The following is a 16,898-nucleotide window of genomic DNA, read 5'->3' on the forward strand; positions in this document are numbered from 1 at the left end:
ACAGAGACAGCCTAAAGAATTCTGAGGCACTTAAAATCAGATGCTGATAAAGGCCCATAATTCGGAAAACATAGTCATATGAGAATAGAGGATTTTACTAATGCATTATTTGGGCAGTAGCTAATTGCATCAGGTGCTCTACATCTAGATATTGGTTATCATGGGTGTTATGACTACACACAAAGTAGGGAAATGATAGTGTAGCAGGTCAAGCGCAAAAGAAAATTCAGAGCTGGGCCCATAGGGTAGTGAACCACTTTAGTTGAAAGATATTACTTGGTGAGTTAGGGTTCAGTACAAGCACCAATGATAATGTGTAGCAAACAGTATCATTCTGATCCAATTCAGTGAAAATAAAACAAAAAACATAGAGGTTAACAAATATTTTACACAGGATAACTTCAAGAAATTGAATTTCTGATACATTTCTACACTTGAGAAAACAGGAGACCAGTCTAAGCAAAACATGCTTACAAACAGAGTTCAATATATTGTTTGTTAGAGTGCATTATACTAGATGAGCATGAGTGATCTATCTGTTTGGAAATGGGGTAGAGTATTCACTAAAAGGATAAAATTATAATATCATGTTAGCAACACAAGTTTGTAAATTTGTATGCTTATTTGTATAAGAAATCCTGATGAGAACCATGAGGTTGTTTCCTTTTCTTCTTTCTTTTTCTTCATTCAAGCATACTAATCTGCAGTGCTGGTCATGCAAACCAATATAACCTATGTGGTGTCCACATTCTTCTTCTCAATATTTGGTTTCTGTGAACAAGGCTAAAAATGGGTGACTAGAATAAGTTAGACCTTGATTACTGAGGGGCAGCTAAAAATGACATTTTCACGCTGTCCATTTCAATAACGGCCTGCAACAAGGGACAGTTTGTCATATACAACTGAGGCTGGAGGGAGCTCGATGTAACTTGAGAACTAGGAAGGACATCCTTGTAGCTAAATTAAACCTTAGGAGAAATTAGTGAAGTTTATGTCCACAAAATAAAGTTCGGACTTTGGAGATCAATTCAAGAGAAAATTGAGAATTTGATAAATCTTGGAAAACTAATCCGAGCTATGCATGACACTGACCTTAATGATTTCTCCCACTTCATTATTTGAAATAAACATCCACATCAAATTGAGGAATGAAAGTCCTAAAAAACTACCACCTAAATAGACATCTAGAGATATCTAAGCACTCCAATTTTCATGCTAAAACCTCAAAAATATGAAGTCTCATTCAGTATCTACATAAGGATTGATAAGAACTAAGTAAATGAAATCATTCACTACCGACATGAAATAAGAATTATTAACTCCTGAAGTTTATATGTTCTCCAAGGTAAAAGAATTTTATTTACTGTGTAGACGCAATGTTCAAATTCTGGATGCTCACTAAAGATCATCACTAACTTCAGCCCCAATGAAAAACATTATCATTATCTGAGAAGGATCGTGAGTATACCGTACAACAATACTCCTACAGCCATCCTTCTCCCTATATATCAAATAATGGGCATGAACTATTGGGTGGGTATACGCACACAATTATGACAAAGGACTCAAGTGTATAAGGATATTTCAACAATGCTTATTAAAAGAAAGCAATTACTTACGCTCTTTAAGACAGGTGTAAGCAGCCTTCGCTGCATTCATCTCTGCCAGCTTCTTGGTTTTTGCTTTTTGACCTTCAAAAGTTTCTCCTTCTATTTCCACAGTTGAAAGAAATGTTGGCATATGGGATACACCAGATTTTTCCGTACTATAAACTGGTAACTGATAACCTTCTTTTCGAGCCATTTCTTGCAAGAGATTTTTGTAGACACCATAATCATCCTACAATAGAACAAAATAAATTAGAGCAAACAACATATTTATCAAGGTACACAAACTCTAAACTGGGAAGAGGTATTTTAGAAGACTAGCCTCCTGAAATCCAGCTGGAGATAATGACATCAAAGCTAATTTTGCAGCTGCATGTTCAGCATCCTTTAATGTGGGGAAAAAATCTGGACTCTCATAGGTTTGTCCCTCAATTGTAACCTTAGACTTGAAGCGACAGTTATGAGAGGGGCCAATGCTTTCAAAAGAATACATTGGTAGAGGGAGATTTCTTTTTTGAGCATAAGTTTGCAGTTGGGTCTTGTACAAATGTTGCATACCTAGAAGCAAAAAAAAAATTAAGAGAAAAAATAATTTTTTATGAAGAGTGAGAGCACCAGATTATATAAAACCAAGACCTAGTACTTAAATCAAAACATAGAGGAGGGTGGGTGTATAATTCAGAAAAACACCAGCAAGTATTACTTGACATATATAACATTACACAAACTAAGATGCAGTTCGACAACTCATTCTTAAAAAACTCTTACATGGAAAGATATGCTCCAAGTTGGCTGCCCAAATTATCATTCTCCAGTCATTAGTTAGGATTATCTCAAAATTGAGGTCCTCTTCAAGAACTGAGGACCCATAGGACAGGACAGGTTTTCTGTCCAGAGAGGCATAGGCCCAAAAATTTTTCAAAAATTCCTTCCATTTTTTATTTACTAGTTAGCCATCCAACACTAATCTTACACCACCAATTTGTTACTCTATGTTGATCTGGTTAAATGAATTTTTTAAGCTCAACTATTTCATGAGATTAGGGTATTTACCAAGAAATATAATTTTGGGTCCAAGTAAGAGGCATGGTACTTAGCATACAGACCAAAGATCAGTTTACTCTGGTGTATTATAAGCAAATTTACCTAAAAGAAACTTAATCCCTTATGCTGCAACCTTTTCATTTGAAAGGTAAGGCTCTTAAGATGCTAATGCTTACATGAACTTCATCATTTTGGCAATGTCATGCCAAATGAGCAAATTGCTCACCTAGGAAGAGAATGAAAGAATAAATGTAATTTGATTTTTTAGGGAAGAAAACAGATACAAAATGATCCAATGCCCCACTCCATGCCCCCCACTCTCAAAACTATTCTTTATCACCAATAGATTTGACCATTAAATGCGAAACTAATAAACCAATATCCACTTGTTCCAAAATAAGAACAACGGACTACTGTCTAGAAAAACTAACAAAAACAAATTATTAGATGATAAGAAATGGTAGTTTAAGAAAATTTTGCTGAACTCCCAACTTCTTTTTATTTTTTTATAGGTACACATTTTTTTTTTTTTTTTGGTGCTTTTTGTCCCCATTGGAGAACCTAGAACCTCTCACAAACCCACCCCAAGCCTTGACCACTTGCTGACCTCCCAACTTCTTATCAGCTTTGACAACCAAGGATGTTTCATTACCTTCAGGAGTTTGACATGTTTCTTGTATCTGCACCTGCAATGTCCCTTTGGTGGCAGGTACATTATTGACAATATTGCTTGCACTTGAAGAATCTGCAGGAATAGTGAGACACAAACAAACATGAAAACAAAGTAAACTTTTCTAGAATGATACAATCTCATTTCTTCCACATTTTTGTAATAGCAGCATGCTATCTCCATGATAGTGTACTCACATAACTTCAAGACATCCAGAACCTAGAAAACCATATAAAACATGAAATAATAGAAACTTTTGAGCTCTCATAGAGGAATGGTTTAGAAATTGTGGTAGCAATGGGTAAGATTGGAAGTAGCATGCAATTATGGATAGGATAATCAACAAAATACCAGTTGGGTTTCTGTGTTTAAGTTATAGGCAGATTGGTTCACCGAATTCTGGGATCTGCAAATGACTGACTCGATGGTAATAGTAACTTGCATTGTATGAACCAAACACTCACAAAATTGGACATACAGATAAGATCAGCTCAGGAATTGCCACCCAGGGGAAAAAATAGTTAAATGAAAATAATCACATGATTCCTGGATAAATGAAAACCAACAACATTTACCTCCAGAACTAAAAACCAAGCTTTCTACCTTTTAAAAATTATTCACTACCATTTATAATGAGAATCAATCTCTAAGATCTACTCAAGAAAGGGAAGAAAAGAAACAAATCAACTTTTTAAGTGTCTTAGGATTAGTATTTTTGGAGTTAAATTAGGAGTAGCTAACTATTAGAGTCAAAATAGGTTAAATTAAGTGAGGCAACCAATAGGAGGAATGGGAGAGAGAGAGAGAGAGGACGAGAGAGAGAGAGTGGGAGCAAGGGAGCGTGAGAGCGCGTGCGCCGGCGACGACGATGAGAACGGCGAGGCGAGACGAACGCGAAGCTTCACGGTGGAATCCAAGACCTTCGAGCTTGCCCTGGAGGTTAAGAAAGGGAAAAGCCAGATTCGCATCGTGGAGAAGAAGCGGGGGGTAGAGTCATGGGTTCGATTAGGGCTGGAAAGCTTAGGGCTCTTTAAGGAGGGTTTAAATCATTGTATACGAGACGAGAAAGAAGGGAGATGGGAAAAGGAGTGGAAAGATAGAGGCAAACGGTTTACATTGGTTCGGGGTTTCAACAGATCGGGTGGTTTCCTAAGGTTGGGGGTTATGGATTTGGAACGAAAATGGTATTGCATCTTCTTACCGAGAGGAAGGAGAGATAAAAGAGGATGGAAGGCTATGGCGGAGATGGTACGTCAAATGGAAGAGATAGTTGGTAGAAGGACAGATTTGCAGGAGGTAAGGACTGTCGGAAAACTTACTCCGGCAAAATCATATGTAGAAGCAGTCACGAGATCAAATCGGGATGGCTTAAACGCAGTCAAGATGAAGGTCTCTAAGGAGGAGATTACGGGCAATCTACAGAAGCTGGAGCATTGTCTTGTCGCGAGTTGGCCCAACAAAAGGGAGGAAGACGATCTGGAGAGGTTGGGAAGTCTCTGGGCAAAGTCTTGGGGCCTAAAAGGCAAGCTAGGGCTGGCCATGCTGGAACGAGGTAAGGCTCTGCTGGAGTTTGAAGATCTAAGTGAGGCACACCGAGTAGTCTCCTCGGGGAGCAGACTGATGGGAGGAGTCCATTTAGGGTTGGATCCATGGAATCCAAAGATGGGATGTCGGGCCGAGGAGGAGATGGAACAGGAAGCTTGGGTTAAAATCTTCGGTCTTCCAATTTCGCTTTGGAGCCCGGGGGTTTTAAAGAAAATAGGGGAGGAATGTGGGGGATTTGTAGATATTGACAAGCGCACAAGGTCGATGGGGGAGATTTAATGGGCTAGAATATTGGTCAAAATCAGAGGAGATTTTAGACCAAGTATGTTAGAAATCGAGGTAGAGGAAGAGGTATACACTGTGGCATTGTGGTGGGAGGTTAGGCCGATGGTGAGACGGCTATCTTCTGCGTCGGACAATAGAAGGAGAACTGAGGTCAGGGGTGAGTTGCATTCACGCGCGGGGAAGCGCGTGGGGAAGGAATTGGTAGTCGCGGGAAACGAGGATCTGCATCTGCCAGATGATGGGAATGTTTTGCAGGAGAATGGGTCGGGTCTAGGGCCCAGGACCCTGATCCATGGTCCGGTAATCTGGGATGGGGTCTGTCCAGATGGTAGAGTGGCTGGGTCGTTTGCATGTGACCCAAGTATAGGCCTTAATGAATTGCAGAAAGAGGGTGGATTGTCCAAAACAGATGGGCCTTTGGGCCAAAAGTTAAAAAACAAATCAAAGGTGGCTAGTGATTCAGAGGCAGGCCCAAGTAATTGGGCTGCTGACCTGGGCTGCTATCATGAAGTTGAGGTGGAAGGCCTGGTAAGGAAGGGCCCAACTGTTCCACTAAAGAAGGATGGTCTTCTGGGCTGTTTTAGATCCAGAAAAGGACCCATTTCAGAGGATCCTTTGACGAGTTGGATGCCAGGGGAGCCTAGAAGGAGACAAAGGGATGAGGACTTGTCAAAGACTGATCAAGAGTTGGAAGAGGAAGCTAAAAGGTATGCCCTGTTTTCCCATTCTAAAGGACAACGGGTTATGGGTGCTCCTCTTCTTCTCTTTTCTAATTCTGATCGGGCTCCGGAGGGGGAGTCTTTCGATCACCCAGGGGGAGCTGTGGAGGAATTAAGGGGGGACATGTCAACTTGGTTAACAGTTTATGAGGGGAATGTGGAGAATGAAATTGAATCCTGGAAGTTGGGAGAGGACAACAAAACCAGAGACAAGATTAGGGGCAAGGAGGGGAACACTGGTGTCTCTGGTTCTCAAGATACCGAAAATGAGAAAGAGGATTTATGGGAGGAATGTAGCCTAGCAAGATTTAGTCAATTTTTGGGATTCTCTACGGAGGGGCTGGAAAAGGAGATATTGAATTTTCTGATTAAAATCAGAAAGAGGCGGGAGAAGATTCACAGCAAAGAACTTTTGGAAAAGTTCAAGTTTGAAAGGGAGCTAAAGAGGCTGGAATGTTCTGTTAATTATGAGGGGGGGATTAAGTAGAAAGGACCTTCTCAAGGCAAAGGGAATCAGTTGATAGTTTCTCAATGAAGCTGAAGATTATAAGCTGGAATGTGAGGGGAGCTAATGACAGCTCTAAGAGGAAAATTATTAAGAATTATATAAGGAAACAGAGGGTGGATCTAATGTGTATTCAAGAAACCAAGGTTCAGGTGATGTCGGAGGGTATTGTGAGAAGTTTGGGTTCGGGGAGATTCTTAGACTGGAGAGCTCTAAATGCGGAAGGGGCTGCGGGTGGCATTCTGATATGTTGGGACAAGCGGGTTTTGGATATCCTGGATTGGGAGGAGGGTCAGTTTTCTTTGTCTTGTAGATTCAAGACCATAGAAAATGGGGCTATTTGGGTTTTTACGGGAGTGTATGGTCCCTTTACCAAAGTGGAAAGGGAGGGTATGTGGGAAGAACTTGGGGCAATACGAGGCCTTTGGGAGGATCCCTGGTGTCTCGGTGGGGACTTTAATATCACTCTGTTTCAGCAAGAAAGGAGCAGCCAAAGAAGAATCGGATCAGCCATGCGGAGATTTGCAGAGACTGTGGATGATCTTGAGCTGGTGGACCTGCCCCTTCAGGGGGGAGAGTTCACATGGAATGGGGGGCTCAATAATCAGGCGTGGGCGAGACTAGACAGATTTCTAGTTTCCCCCAGCTGGTTAGATCAGTTTAGTGGAGTCACTCAGGGCAGGTTGTCTCGGCCAATTTCTGATCATTTTCCAATTGTGTTGGAAGGGGGTGGAATAAGAAGAGGTCCAACCCCGTTTAGATTCGAAAATATGTGGCTGAAAGTTGAGGGGTTTAATGATATTGTTAGAAACTGGTGGCAGAGAATTGATATCAGGGGCAGCGCTAGCTATAGGCTGGCTGTTAAAATGAAAGAAATTAAAAAGAAGTTGAAAGAGTGGAACAAAGAGGTTTTTGGGAGGCTGGAAACTAATAAAGCCTCAGCCTTACAACAAGTAGATTTTTGGGATCGGGTGGAAAATAAGAGAATCTTGACTGTGAAGGAAGCTGAGTTAAAAAAGGAAGCTAAAGATTCCTTTAAGAAATGGGTCCTGTTGGAGGAAGCACATTGGAGACAGCATTCAAGGGAGATTTGGTTAAGGGAGGGGGATAGAAATACGGGGTTTTTCCATAGAATGGCTAGTGCCCATCGAAGAACCAACGCTATGGACAGAATTAAGGTTAATGGGGAGTGGCTAGTAGAGGAGCAAGAGGTGAGAGAAGGAGTGGTGAATTCGTTTCAGCAGTTGCTCACTGAAGATATGGGCTGGCAGGCGGATATTGGTAGAGTTCAGGTGGGTTGCATCAGCCAGCAAGAAGCAGAGAGTCTGGAAATCCCATTTGCAGAGACTGAGATTCACTCGGCGCTGATGGAGATGAATGGGGACAAAGCCCCAGGCCCGGATGGTTTTACTGTAGCCTTTTGGCAAAATGCTTGGGATTTTGCCAAAAAGGAGATCATGGAGATGTTTAAAGAATTTCATGAGCATAATTCCTTTGTTAGGAGCCTTAATAACACTTTCCTGGTGTTAATACCTAAGAAAAGCGGGGCTGAGGATCTTGGAGACTTTAGGCCTATCAGCCTGTTGGGGGGGCTCTATAAACTCTTGGCTAAAGTCTTAGCTAATAGGCTCAAAAAAGTGATTGGCAAGGTGGTCTCTACTGCTCAGAATGCCTTTGTAATGGGAAGACAAATTTTGGATGCGTCCTTAATTGCTAATGAGGCGATAGATTCGTGGCAGAAGAGAAAAGAAAAGGGCCTTATTTGCAAATTGGATATAGAAAAAGCTTATGACAGTATCAATTGGAATTTCTTAATGAAAGTCCTTCAAAAAATGGGATTTGGGACCAAGTGGGTGGGATGGATGTGGAGCTGCGTGTCCTCTGCCAAATTCTCTATTCTTGTCAATGAAGTGCCAGCTGGGTTCTTCCCTAGTACTAGAGGGCTTCGACAAGGGGATCCTCTATCTCCTTACCTCTTTGTTATGGGAATGGAAGTTCTGGACGTCCTTATCCGGAGAGCGGTGGAGGGGGGATATCTTTCAGGATGCAACATTCGGGGTGGTAGTAGAACCTCCTTGAATATTTCCCACCTATTCTTTGCTGATGACACGATTGTGTTTTGTGAGGCAAACAAAGAGCAAGTTTCTCACCTAAGCTGGATTCTTTTTTGGTTTGAAGCGGCTTCGGGTCTTCGAATCAATCTAGCCAAAAGCGAAATTATTCCAGTTGGAGAAGTGGAGGATATTCTTGAGTTGGCAGCTGAGTTAGGTTGCAGGGTGGGGTCTTTGCCCTCTCAGTATTTGGGCCTTCCCCTAGGGGTTCCCTCTAGGGCCTCTTCTATGTGGGATGGAGTGGAAGAGAGGGTCAGGAGGAGACTTGCGCTGTGGAAAAGACAGTACATCTCCAAAGGGGGGAGGATCACTCTCATAAAAAGTACCTTGGCTAGCATGCCAATTTACCAAATGTCTATTTTCCGAATGCCGAAGTCTGTTGCTAAGAGAGTGGAGAAAACCCAAAGAGATTTCCTATGGGGGGAGGAAACTTGGAGGGAAAAGTCCACTTGGTTAAATGGGATGCGGTCTGCACAGAAAAACACAAGGGAGGGCTAGGAATAAGGAAAATAGCCACTTTGAATAGAGCCCTGCTGGGCAAGTGGATTTGGCGGTTTGCTTGTGAAAAGGATAATCTTTGGAAACAAGTGATCATTTCGAAATATGGGCAAGAGGTTTATGGTTGGAGGTCAAAGAGGGCTATTGGGGCGGTTGGAGTAGGGGTCTGGAAGGAGATTATGAAAGAAGCGGGTTGGTGCTGGGAGAACTTGGCTTTTATAGTTGGGAAAGGCTCCAAAATCAAATTTTGGAAAGATAGTTGGTGCACTGACACTCCGTTGTCCCAATGCTTCAATCATCTTTTTGTCCTTGCTGTGAATAGAGATGCTACGATTGAGGAGATGTGGGATCAGGATTCGGGTCAAGGAGATTGGAATCTTGTCTTTGTGAGGGACTTCAATTATTGGGAGTTGGATATGGTTGGGGAGCTGCTTCATACTTTGAGGGGTCATAGGCCCTCCATGGAGGATGATTCATTTATGTGGAGACAGGGAAGAAAGGGTTTGTTCAGAGTCAAAGAAGCGTACAGGCTGCTAGACAAGCCTAATGCCACAATATTTCCCGCAAGGAGAATATGGGTGGATAGGGTGCCAACTAAAGTATGTTTTTTTGCTTGGGAGGCTACGTGGGGGAAGGTGCTTACTCTGGATAGACTACAGATAAGAGGGGTGCAACTCCCAAACCGTTGTTTTTTGTGTGGTTGTGCAGAAGAGAATGTAAATCATATTCTTTTACACTGTATAGTGACTAGAGCCCTATGGGACATTATTTTTGGGTTGATAGATGTTAAGTGGGTCCTCCCAGAAACTGTAAAGGAGACTCTTATCTCTTGGAGGGGCTCATTCGTAGGGAAGAAAAGGAAAAAGATTTGGAAATCCATTCCGTTATGTATTTTTGGACGGTTTGGAAGGAGAGGAATAGGTTAGCCTTTAGGGGGGTGAGTTGAATATTCAGAAATTAAAGAATTCTTTTGTCTGTAATTTGTGGAATTGGGTCAAAGTGTATTTAGGTGAGGAGTCTTTCTCCCTTATAGGTTTTTTGGAGTGGATAGCTTCCACTTAAGGGGAGGTAGTTCTCTTTGGTCCTTTTTCTCTTTTTGAGGCTTTTGCCGTTTTGTATACTCCCTGTATGCTCTGTGGCGATTAGCCTTTTCTAATGCATATCCTGTTTACTTATCAAAAAATAGGTTACAAGAGAATTAGAATTAGAGCCAAAATAGGTTGTTAGAATCAGGGTTCAAAATCTCGGCCAAGATCGATACAACTCAGCCAAGTTTTATCTACCTCAGCCATGGCCAGTACCAATGCAACTCAGCCAAGTCGTATCTGCCTTGACCATGGCCGGTACAAGACCAATACCCAAGTTAGATATTTGTTTGATTAGCAAGTAAACAAGTAAACTCGGTTGAATTGAAGATAAATGAGCAGTCTAGAAGTCAATTGCATGGCAACTTTGAGAAACTCCAAGATTATGTCGATACTAAGCTATTCAGGTAATGGGTAATGGAAAAGCCAATAATGTAAAAGTATAAAGAGTTCAAACCCCTTGCATCTTCACAAGACTATTTTGTGTTTGGTCTAGAGCCTTCAAAAATGGGTATTGTGCAGAGAAATGGGGAGTTGTGGTATTGTGCAAAGAAACAGAGTTGTGGATTTAGAGGAGAAATAGGTATGGTGCAGGAAATGGGTGTTTTGATGGGTGAATGGGTTATGGGTATTTGATAGGATTAGGGATTTGGGTTTTGAATAATGGGTATTTGTTTTTTAAGTTGATAATGAGTATTTGGTGGATATTTCTCTTTAAATGGATAATGAAAATTTGATGAAAATTAGAATTATAGAAAATGAATCATGAATACTTGGGTTTATATCAAATAAATAGGAAATAAATATTTATATAAAAAATTAAAATTAATGAATATAATTGATAAGAAAAATGATATTTATATTTTTTAAAGATGATTCATGGTTATATTGTTTAAGAATTGAAAATATTTTTTTAAAATTCAAAAAATTTAATTTATATAATTTTTTTATGAAAAAAAAAATTACCTTTTATTATTTTCATCTTCAATAAGAAACATTTACTGTTACGTGATTAAATTAAAATATTTTTATATTTTTAAAATTATTATAAATCATCCCAAAGTATGCTTTTATTATAATTTGAGTAATCTTATATTAATAGAAGTTTATTTTATTAATTTTTTACTCTACCTATTTGTATTTATTTTTATAATATTTTTCATAATTTTTTAAAAATTGTTTTGAGCTTTTAAATTAGAATTTTTTGTATATCACCTGACACAGATCTAAGATGCCGAGACCGATGCGCCTCAGAACCTCCCAAGTCAATGACCAATACTGCAACTTTGAACCATGGTTAGAATCCCAATAGAATTTGGATTTCTTAGAGAAGCCTATAAATAAGGCTAATTAATGTAAATCAATATACATTTGGCATACTTTGCAATTCTCGATTGTAAGACTCCATTGATTTTCTTCTAAGTGAGATTCCTAGAAAGCCTTAGTGAGATTTTAAGATTTGTATTTCTTCTTATCTTTCTTTCTCTTTATTTTCTTTTACTTCTTCCTTCTACCATAAAATTTTATTCTTTGTTCATCTCCTCAAGCCCTAAAATATAAAACCCTAGCCCATCTAATTGATTGTAGACAACCATCCAAGAGTTGTTCTACATTAGTTTTGGTATCAAAGCAAAAGTTCTTGGCTTGAAGATATTACTTAAGGAGTGGAACAACTTATACAACTATGATTAGAGGCCACAATTTTTTTATGCAACCATTGATGAACATACCAAGGGCAAATGAAGAGCACGATTGGCGATGTACTAGCATCTTCCAAACACGTGTTGGTTTCCAAGGGAGATTATTTACTATGATTATTGATGGAGGTAGTAGATCCAACTTAGCTTCAAAGGAACTCGTTGAGAAGTTTAATTGAAAGACAAAGAAACATTCAAATCCCTTCCAAATAACATGGTTAAATGACAAAATCCATTTTGGTGCATTCTCATTGTCTAGTAACATTTTATTTTAGTAATGATTTTACGTTATTAGTATGGTGTAATGTTTTACGAATGAAAGTTGCCCATATTGTGCTAGGTAGACAATGACTTTTTTATGAAAGGGTCCAATGTGATGGCTATGAGAACACTTATACATTTGTGAGCAATGGGCATAAGAAGATTCTCCATCCAATGAAGGAAGTTCCAATACTTAAGCAACAAGAGGAAAAATTAGAATCCTTAGAACCAGAAGAATCATCAAATACTCCGATTGAGAAGGAACTCAAAGTTGCTAGTAAAGAGGAAGAAATCATCAATGATGAATCTAGAATGCAAGAGGTAATGGAACTAATCTTAGAACAATTTGTAGGAGAGCTCAAAGAAGTTGTAAAAGCTCCAGAAGAACCAATGTTTGACATTCCAAGGCAAAACATTATTATGATTGGTAGCAAACATGAAGGATCCTATGATGAATAAGAATTATTGGAATTTCTTTCAAATATAAGGCATTTAAGAATCTTATTCTTCTGCAAGATGGTTTACAAGAAGATTGTGGGAAGCAATTTGCCTCAAGCTTATTAATGACATATAATTATTTCAAGAACTATCAACTAGTTTCACAATATTGGAAAATCTTTTTAAGGTTTCACACTTGCCTTGCATGAAATTGAACACATTCAAGAGATCTTGAGATCCTATCTTATTGTGGTAAAGAGTTAACAAAGAAAGAAAGGATGGAAGGCGTTGCTCGGGAGTCAAGATTTTAATTGACCAAGCAAAATCACTAAAACTTGAGGTTTAATTTTTTTTTTTTTTTTTCCCAAGTGAAGGAGTATTGATGAAGATGAATCTCCAAGATCTATTCTAGAAAGGGAAGCAAAGAAATAAACAAACTTTAAGTCACTCAAGTTTGGCATTTGTTGGAATTAAATTAGGAGTAGCTAATTATTAGAGTCATAATAGCTTATAGGATAATTAAAATTAAAGTCATATGCTATTAGAATCCTAATAGAATTTGGATTTCTTAGAAAAGCCTATAAATAAGGCTAATTGATGTAAACCAAGATAAAGTGATTAAATAATATTATTTCTTTTTGCATACTTTGCAATTCTCAATTGCGAGTTTCCTAATTTTCTTCTAGGTGAAATTCCTAGAAGACTTTAGTGAGGTTCTAGGGTTTTCATCTCTTCTTCTTATCTTTCCCTCTCTTTATTTTGTTTTACTTTTCCCCATTGCCATAAAATTTTATTCCTTGTTCCTTGAGCCCTAAAAGATAAAAGGGTTATTTAATTAAAAGAGTCATTGAAAACCCAAATTTGGAAATTTAACCCCCATCCTTTTTTTACCTCATTTTGACAAAAATGCCCTCACTTTTTTCTTGTAAAAATAACCATTTCTTTAAAGCTACATGTAAATATTTGAAATGGAAAAGGGCGTTTATGTTGAAAATAGGTTACTTTTCAAGTAAAAACATGAGAAGGGTTAGATTCACAAATATGAGGACTATTTCATCCCTTTTAACCAATTAATTCAAGATAAACTCTAGTCCACCTATTTGATTGTAGACAACCATCCTAAGGTTATCCTACATCAATTTAGAAAAGCCTATAAATAAGACTAATCAGTGTAAACCAAGATAGAGTGATTAAATAATATTAGTCTTTTTTCCTAGTGTTGGCATTCTCAATGGTGAGACTCCTTTGATTTTCTTCTAGGTGAGATTTCTAGAAGGCTTTAGTGAGATTCTAAGGCTTCCATCCCTTCTTCTTCTCATCATTTTTCTCTTTATTTTTATTTTCCATTGCCATAAACTTTATACCTTGTTCCTCTCTATAAACCCTAAAAGATAAAAAACCTAGCCCACCAAATTGGTTATAGATACCCATTTGAGGGTTATCCTACATCAATTTAAGGATATTACAAAAACACAAATCAGCATATTTAATTTAAAGAGACAATTTAAAAACTAGAGTGAATCAATTGCTGTTACAAAACCATGTTCCTGCCCTGATAATGTAATTACATGTTCATAGCAACCAAAACAGCAGCATTTCATTACTTCACTTGGTAGCACTTAAATTAGAAACACACAAAGGCCTTACATTATTATTGAAAATCCAAAACAAAGTAGTGATTGTAAAAGAAATAGGTCTCTGTTCCACCTTTAGTTAGAGCTGTATAATATGAATTTTGACATCTAATTCCCCATTCATGTCTCTGATTTCATTCATTTCAAACAAAAATATTCCAAGAAACTCTTTTCCTGGGAAAATACTTCCTTGAGAAAAATGTGAATCTGAAGTGAATTAGAAGAGACAAGATAAAATTTGTTACACAGACAATGCAAATCACCAGAAATATATATATATTGGTGGATTTGACCAAAAGCTTGAGACATATAATAGATATTCAATCCAAAATTAAGAACAACAAATCATTCTTACAAAAACCAACAATCCAAATATTTGATAATAAAAGATGGAACTTTAATAAAATGGGCTGACCTAATTTCTTATCATCTCTAGTAACCAAGAATGCTTCATGAGCCTGATGAGATTGAGATGTTGCTTGTATCTCAGGCTGTGATGTCCCTTTGGTGGCAGGTATGTTCTTTACATCAGTGATCGCACTCGAAGAATCTAGAGGAATTACAAGAAACCAACAAGAACAACCCAAGTTAGGAGAATATTACACTTCATTCCTTTCTTCTTCACCGAATGGTATGATAATTTTGCCATAATAGTAGTACTTTAACTTCAAGCCCTCTGGAAACAAATTATAGAATTGCAAAAATAAACTAGCAAACAATGTGAAGACCTATAATTGGAACATCAAGTTACCCAGGAAAGATTTGGAAGTAGGTGAATATTTGAAATTTTGACTCTAACCAAACAAAGATATTTACATATACTGTCCACTTAGAAAAGCTTCTTCAACTGCATCAAAAATTATTCGTAGGAAGTACATAGACTTCACCTTTACTTGCATACATCTAACGTAAATCGTAAATTGATATATTTTGCAAAGTAAAATGCTAACCATTGTGGATGAGTTTTACCGATTGCCTCTCAGATACACTGCATGACCTAGACAGTAAATATTTGCAATCAAGGACCTCTATGTCAACAATCTGCAACACCTATTTTCCATGAACCAGTTTGGTTTTAGCAAAGTAAAATGCAATTCATCACCAGTAGGTTTCACAAATTGCTTCTTTGGTAGACACAACGCAAGGAATGATAAAATATTTGCAAAATCAATTAGCCTTTATGCCATATGTTCTTTTGGAGAAGCAACTGGTGAAATCTATTCAAAAAATGCTATACATCGCAAGTTAGTTTCATAAACTGATTCTCCAGAAGGCGCAATAATGTGAATCATAAATACATATAAAACCAGGGGTCTTTATGTCATGTGATTGTTTGAAGAAGCAATTTAGAACATATTATTATACATCATAATGAGTTTCCTAAATTGTTTCTCCAGTAAACTCAATGGCCTATGCCCATTTAGAGAAGCAATCCGTGAAATCTATTCAAAAATGTCATTCATTACTAATGATTTTTGCAAATAGCTTCTCCCACAGATTCAATGGTGTGAGTGATTAAAATTTGAGGAATCAAAGTCTTTGCAGTACCAGTTCGATTAATTTATCAAAAGTTTCTATTACCCTCGTATGAATTCCACAAATTGCTTCTTTGATAGAACCAGCGTCACAAGTTAATAAATGTTTGCAAAATCATATCATTCTAAGTCGAGTATCAGTTGGAACAAGCAATCCGATACGTAAGTTCGCAAGTCTCAAACAAAAAAACAAAAAAAAAAACACGAAATTCAAGAAATTACCTTAAATTCCCAAAAGAAGAACAAACTGTGAAATAAAAAGAAAGAAATCTAGAAATTAAGCGTACCAGCAAGTGGCGGGGGTTTGGGGTCAGTTAAGTACTGGATGGCGAGGCCAGCGGCATTGCTCTGAGCCTCTTTGGCGGAGCGAGCGGGATGGTCGGTAGGAAAGCTGAGGCCGCCAACGGTAACAGTGGCAGTGAAGGTGGGGTTGTGCGGTGGCCCGTCCTTTCTGGTCGAGTACTCCGGTGGATTCCACCGCTTTCTGTGGCACAGCTCTTGAAGTCTTGTCTTGTTCATTTCTCTTTCATATGCCTCTGTATACATGTTTGGTTTCAGAAATTGGAAGTGACACAGAAGAAAATTGAAAAGAAAATTTAGGGAATCGATTGAAGTTGAAATGAACGTCAGGGAGAAATGGTTCAGTAGTTTAAGCGAGAAACGAATACCTGCGATTCACGCCATGCCTTCTCATGACTTCAGGTAGAATCTTCAGAGCCAGGCCCAGGTGGGACCGTGGACGGTTTGTTCGGACAGCGGGAAGAGCGAGGGAAAAGATGCGAAACTTGAAGAGGAAGCCGAAGGAAAGTCCGTGATATGCTGATTATTTTTAAAATTTAACCTTTATCTTTTTTTTATTCATCTTATTTTGACCAAAATGTCCTCCATCTTATTTTGACCAAAATGTCATCTTTATTTTCTTATAAATATAACATTTTTATTGAAAACCACATATAAATACTTAAAATAATAAAAGAAATTTACGTCAAAAATGGATTATATTTCAAATATAAAAATAAGAAGGGTTAAATTCACAATTTTGACATTATCTCGTCCTTTTAACCAAATATTTTTAAATAATATTATATATTAAAGGTATATATACGTAATTTTCAGTTTGATTTTGTTTATTATCGGTTTTTTAAATAGAAAAACATGCACTCAACTGACATCGATTTGTATCGATTCAAATAGGATCAATTTTTTCCACACCCTAAGCATATGTTGTTTGTTCACTGTATACTTATATGATATTCTAATATGA

The 16,898-nt window shown here is 38.1% G+C and overlaps 1 protein-coding gene across 2 annotated transcripts in view; it reads right to left on the reverse strand.

Annotated features, from left to right (window-relative positions):
* The window catches only part of LOC117920833 (double-stranded RNA-binding protein 4-like), a 30,200-nt gene extending 13,749 nt beyond the window's left edge, over positions 1-16,451 (reverse strand). For both annotated transcript variants that reach the window (XM_034838490.1, XM_034838489.1), the window contains exons 1-6: positions 16,303-16,451; positions 15,922-16,170; positions 14,515-14,649; positions 3,304-3,396; positions 1,930-2,165; positions 1,620-1,839 (exon numbers count right to left, since the gene is read on the reverse strand). In XM_034838490.1, coding sequence (XP_034694381.1) covers positions 1,620-1,839; positions 1,930-2,165; positions 3,304-3,396; positions 14,515-14,649; positions 15,922-16,153 — 916 coding nt within the window. In that variant the 5' untranslated portion in view covers positions 16,154-16,170; positions 16,303-16,451. The remainder of the gene's footprint in view (positions 1-1,619; positions 1,840-1,929; positions 2,166-3,303; positions 3,397-14,514; positions 14,650-15,921; positions 16,171-16,302) is intronic.
* Positions 16,452-16,898: the final 447 nt, after the last annotated feature.

The sequence above is a fragment of the Vitis riparia genome, chromosome 8, assembly GCF_004353265.1.
Source record: "Vitis riparia cultivar Riparia Gloire de Montpellier isolate 1030 chromosome 8, EGFV_Vit.rip_1.0, whole genome shotgun sequence".
In the NCBI taxonomy this organism is placed as follows: Eukaryota; Viridiplantae; Streptophyta; class Magnoliopsida; order Vitales; family Vitaceae; genus Vitis; species Vitis riparia.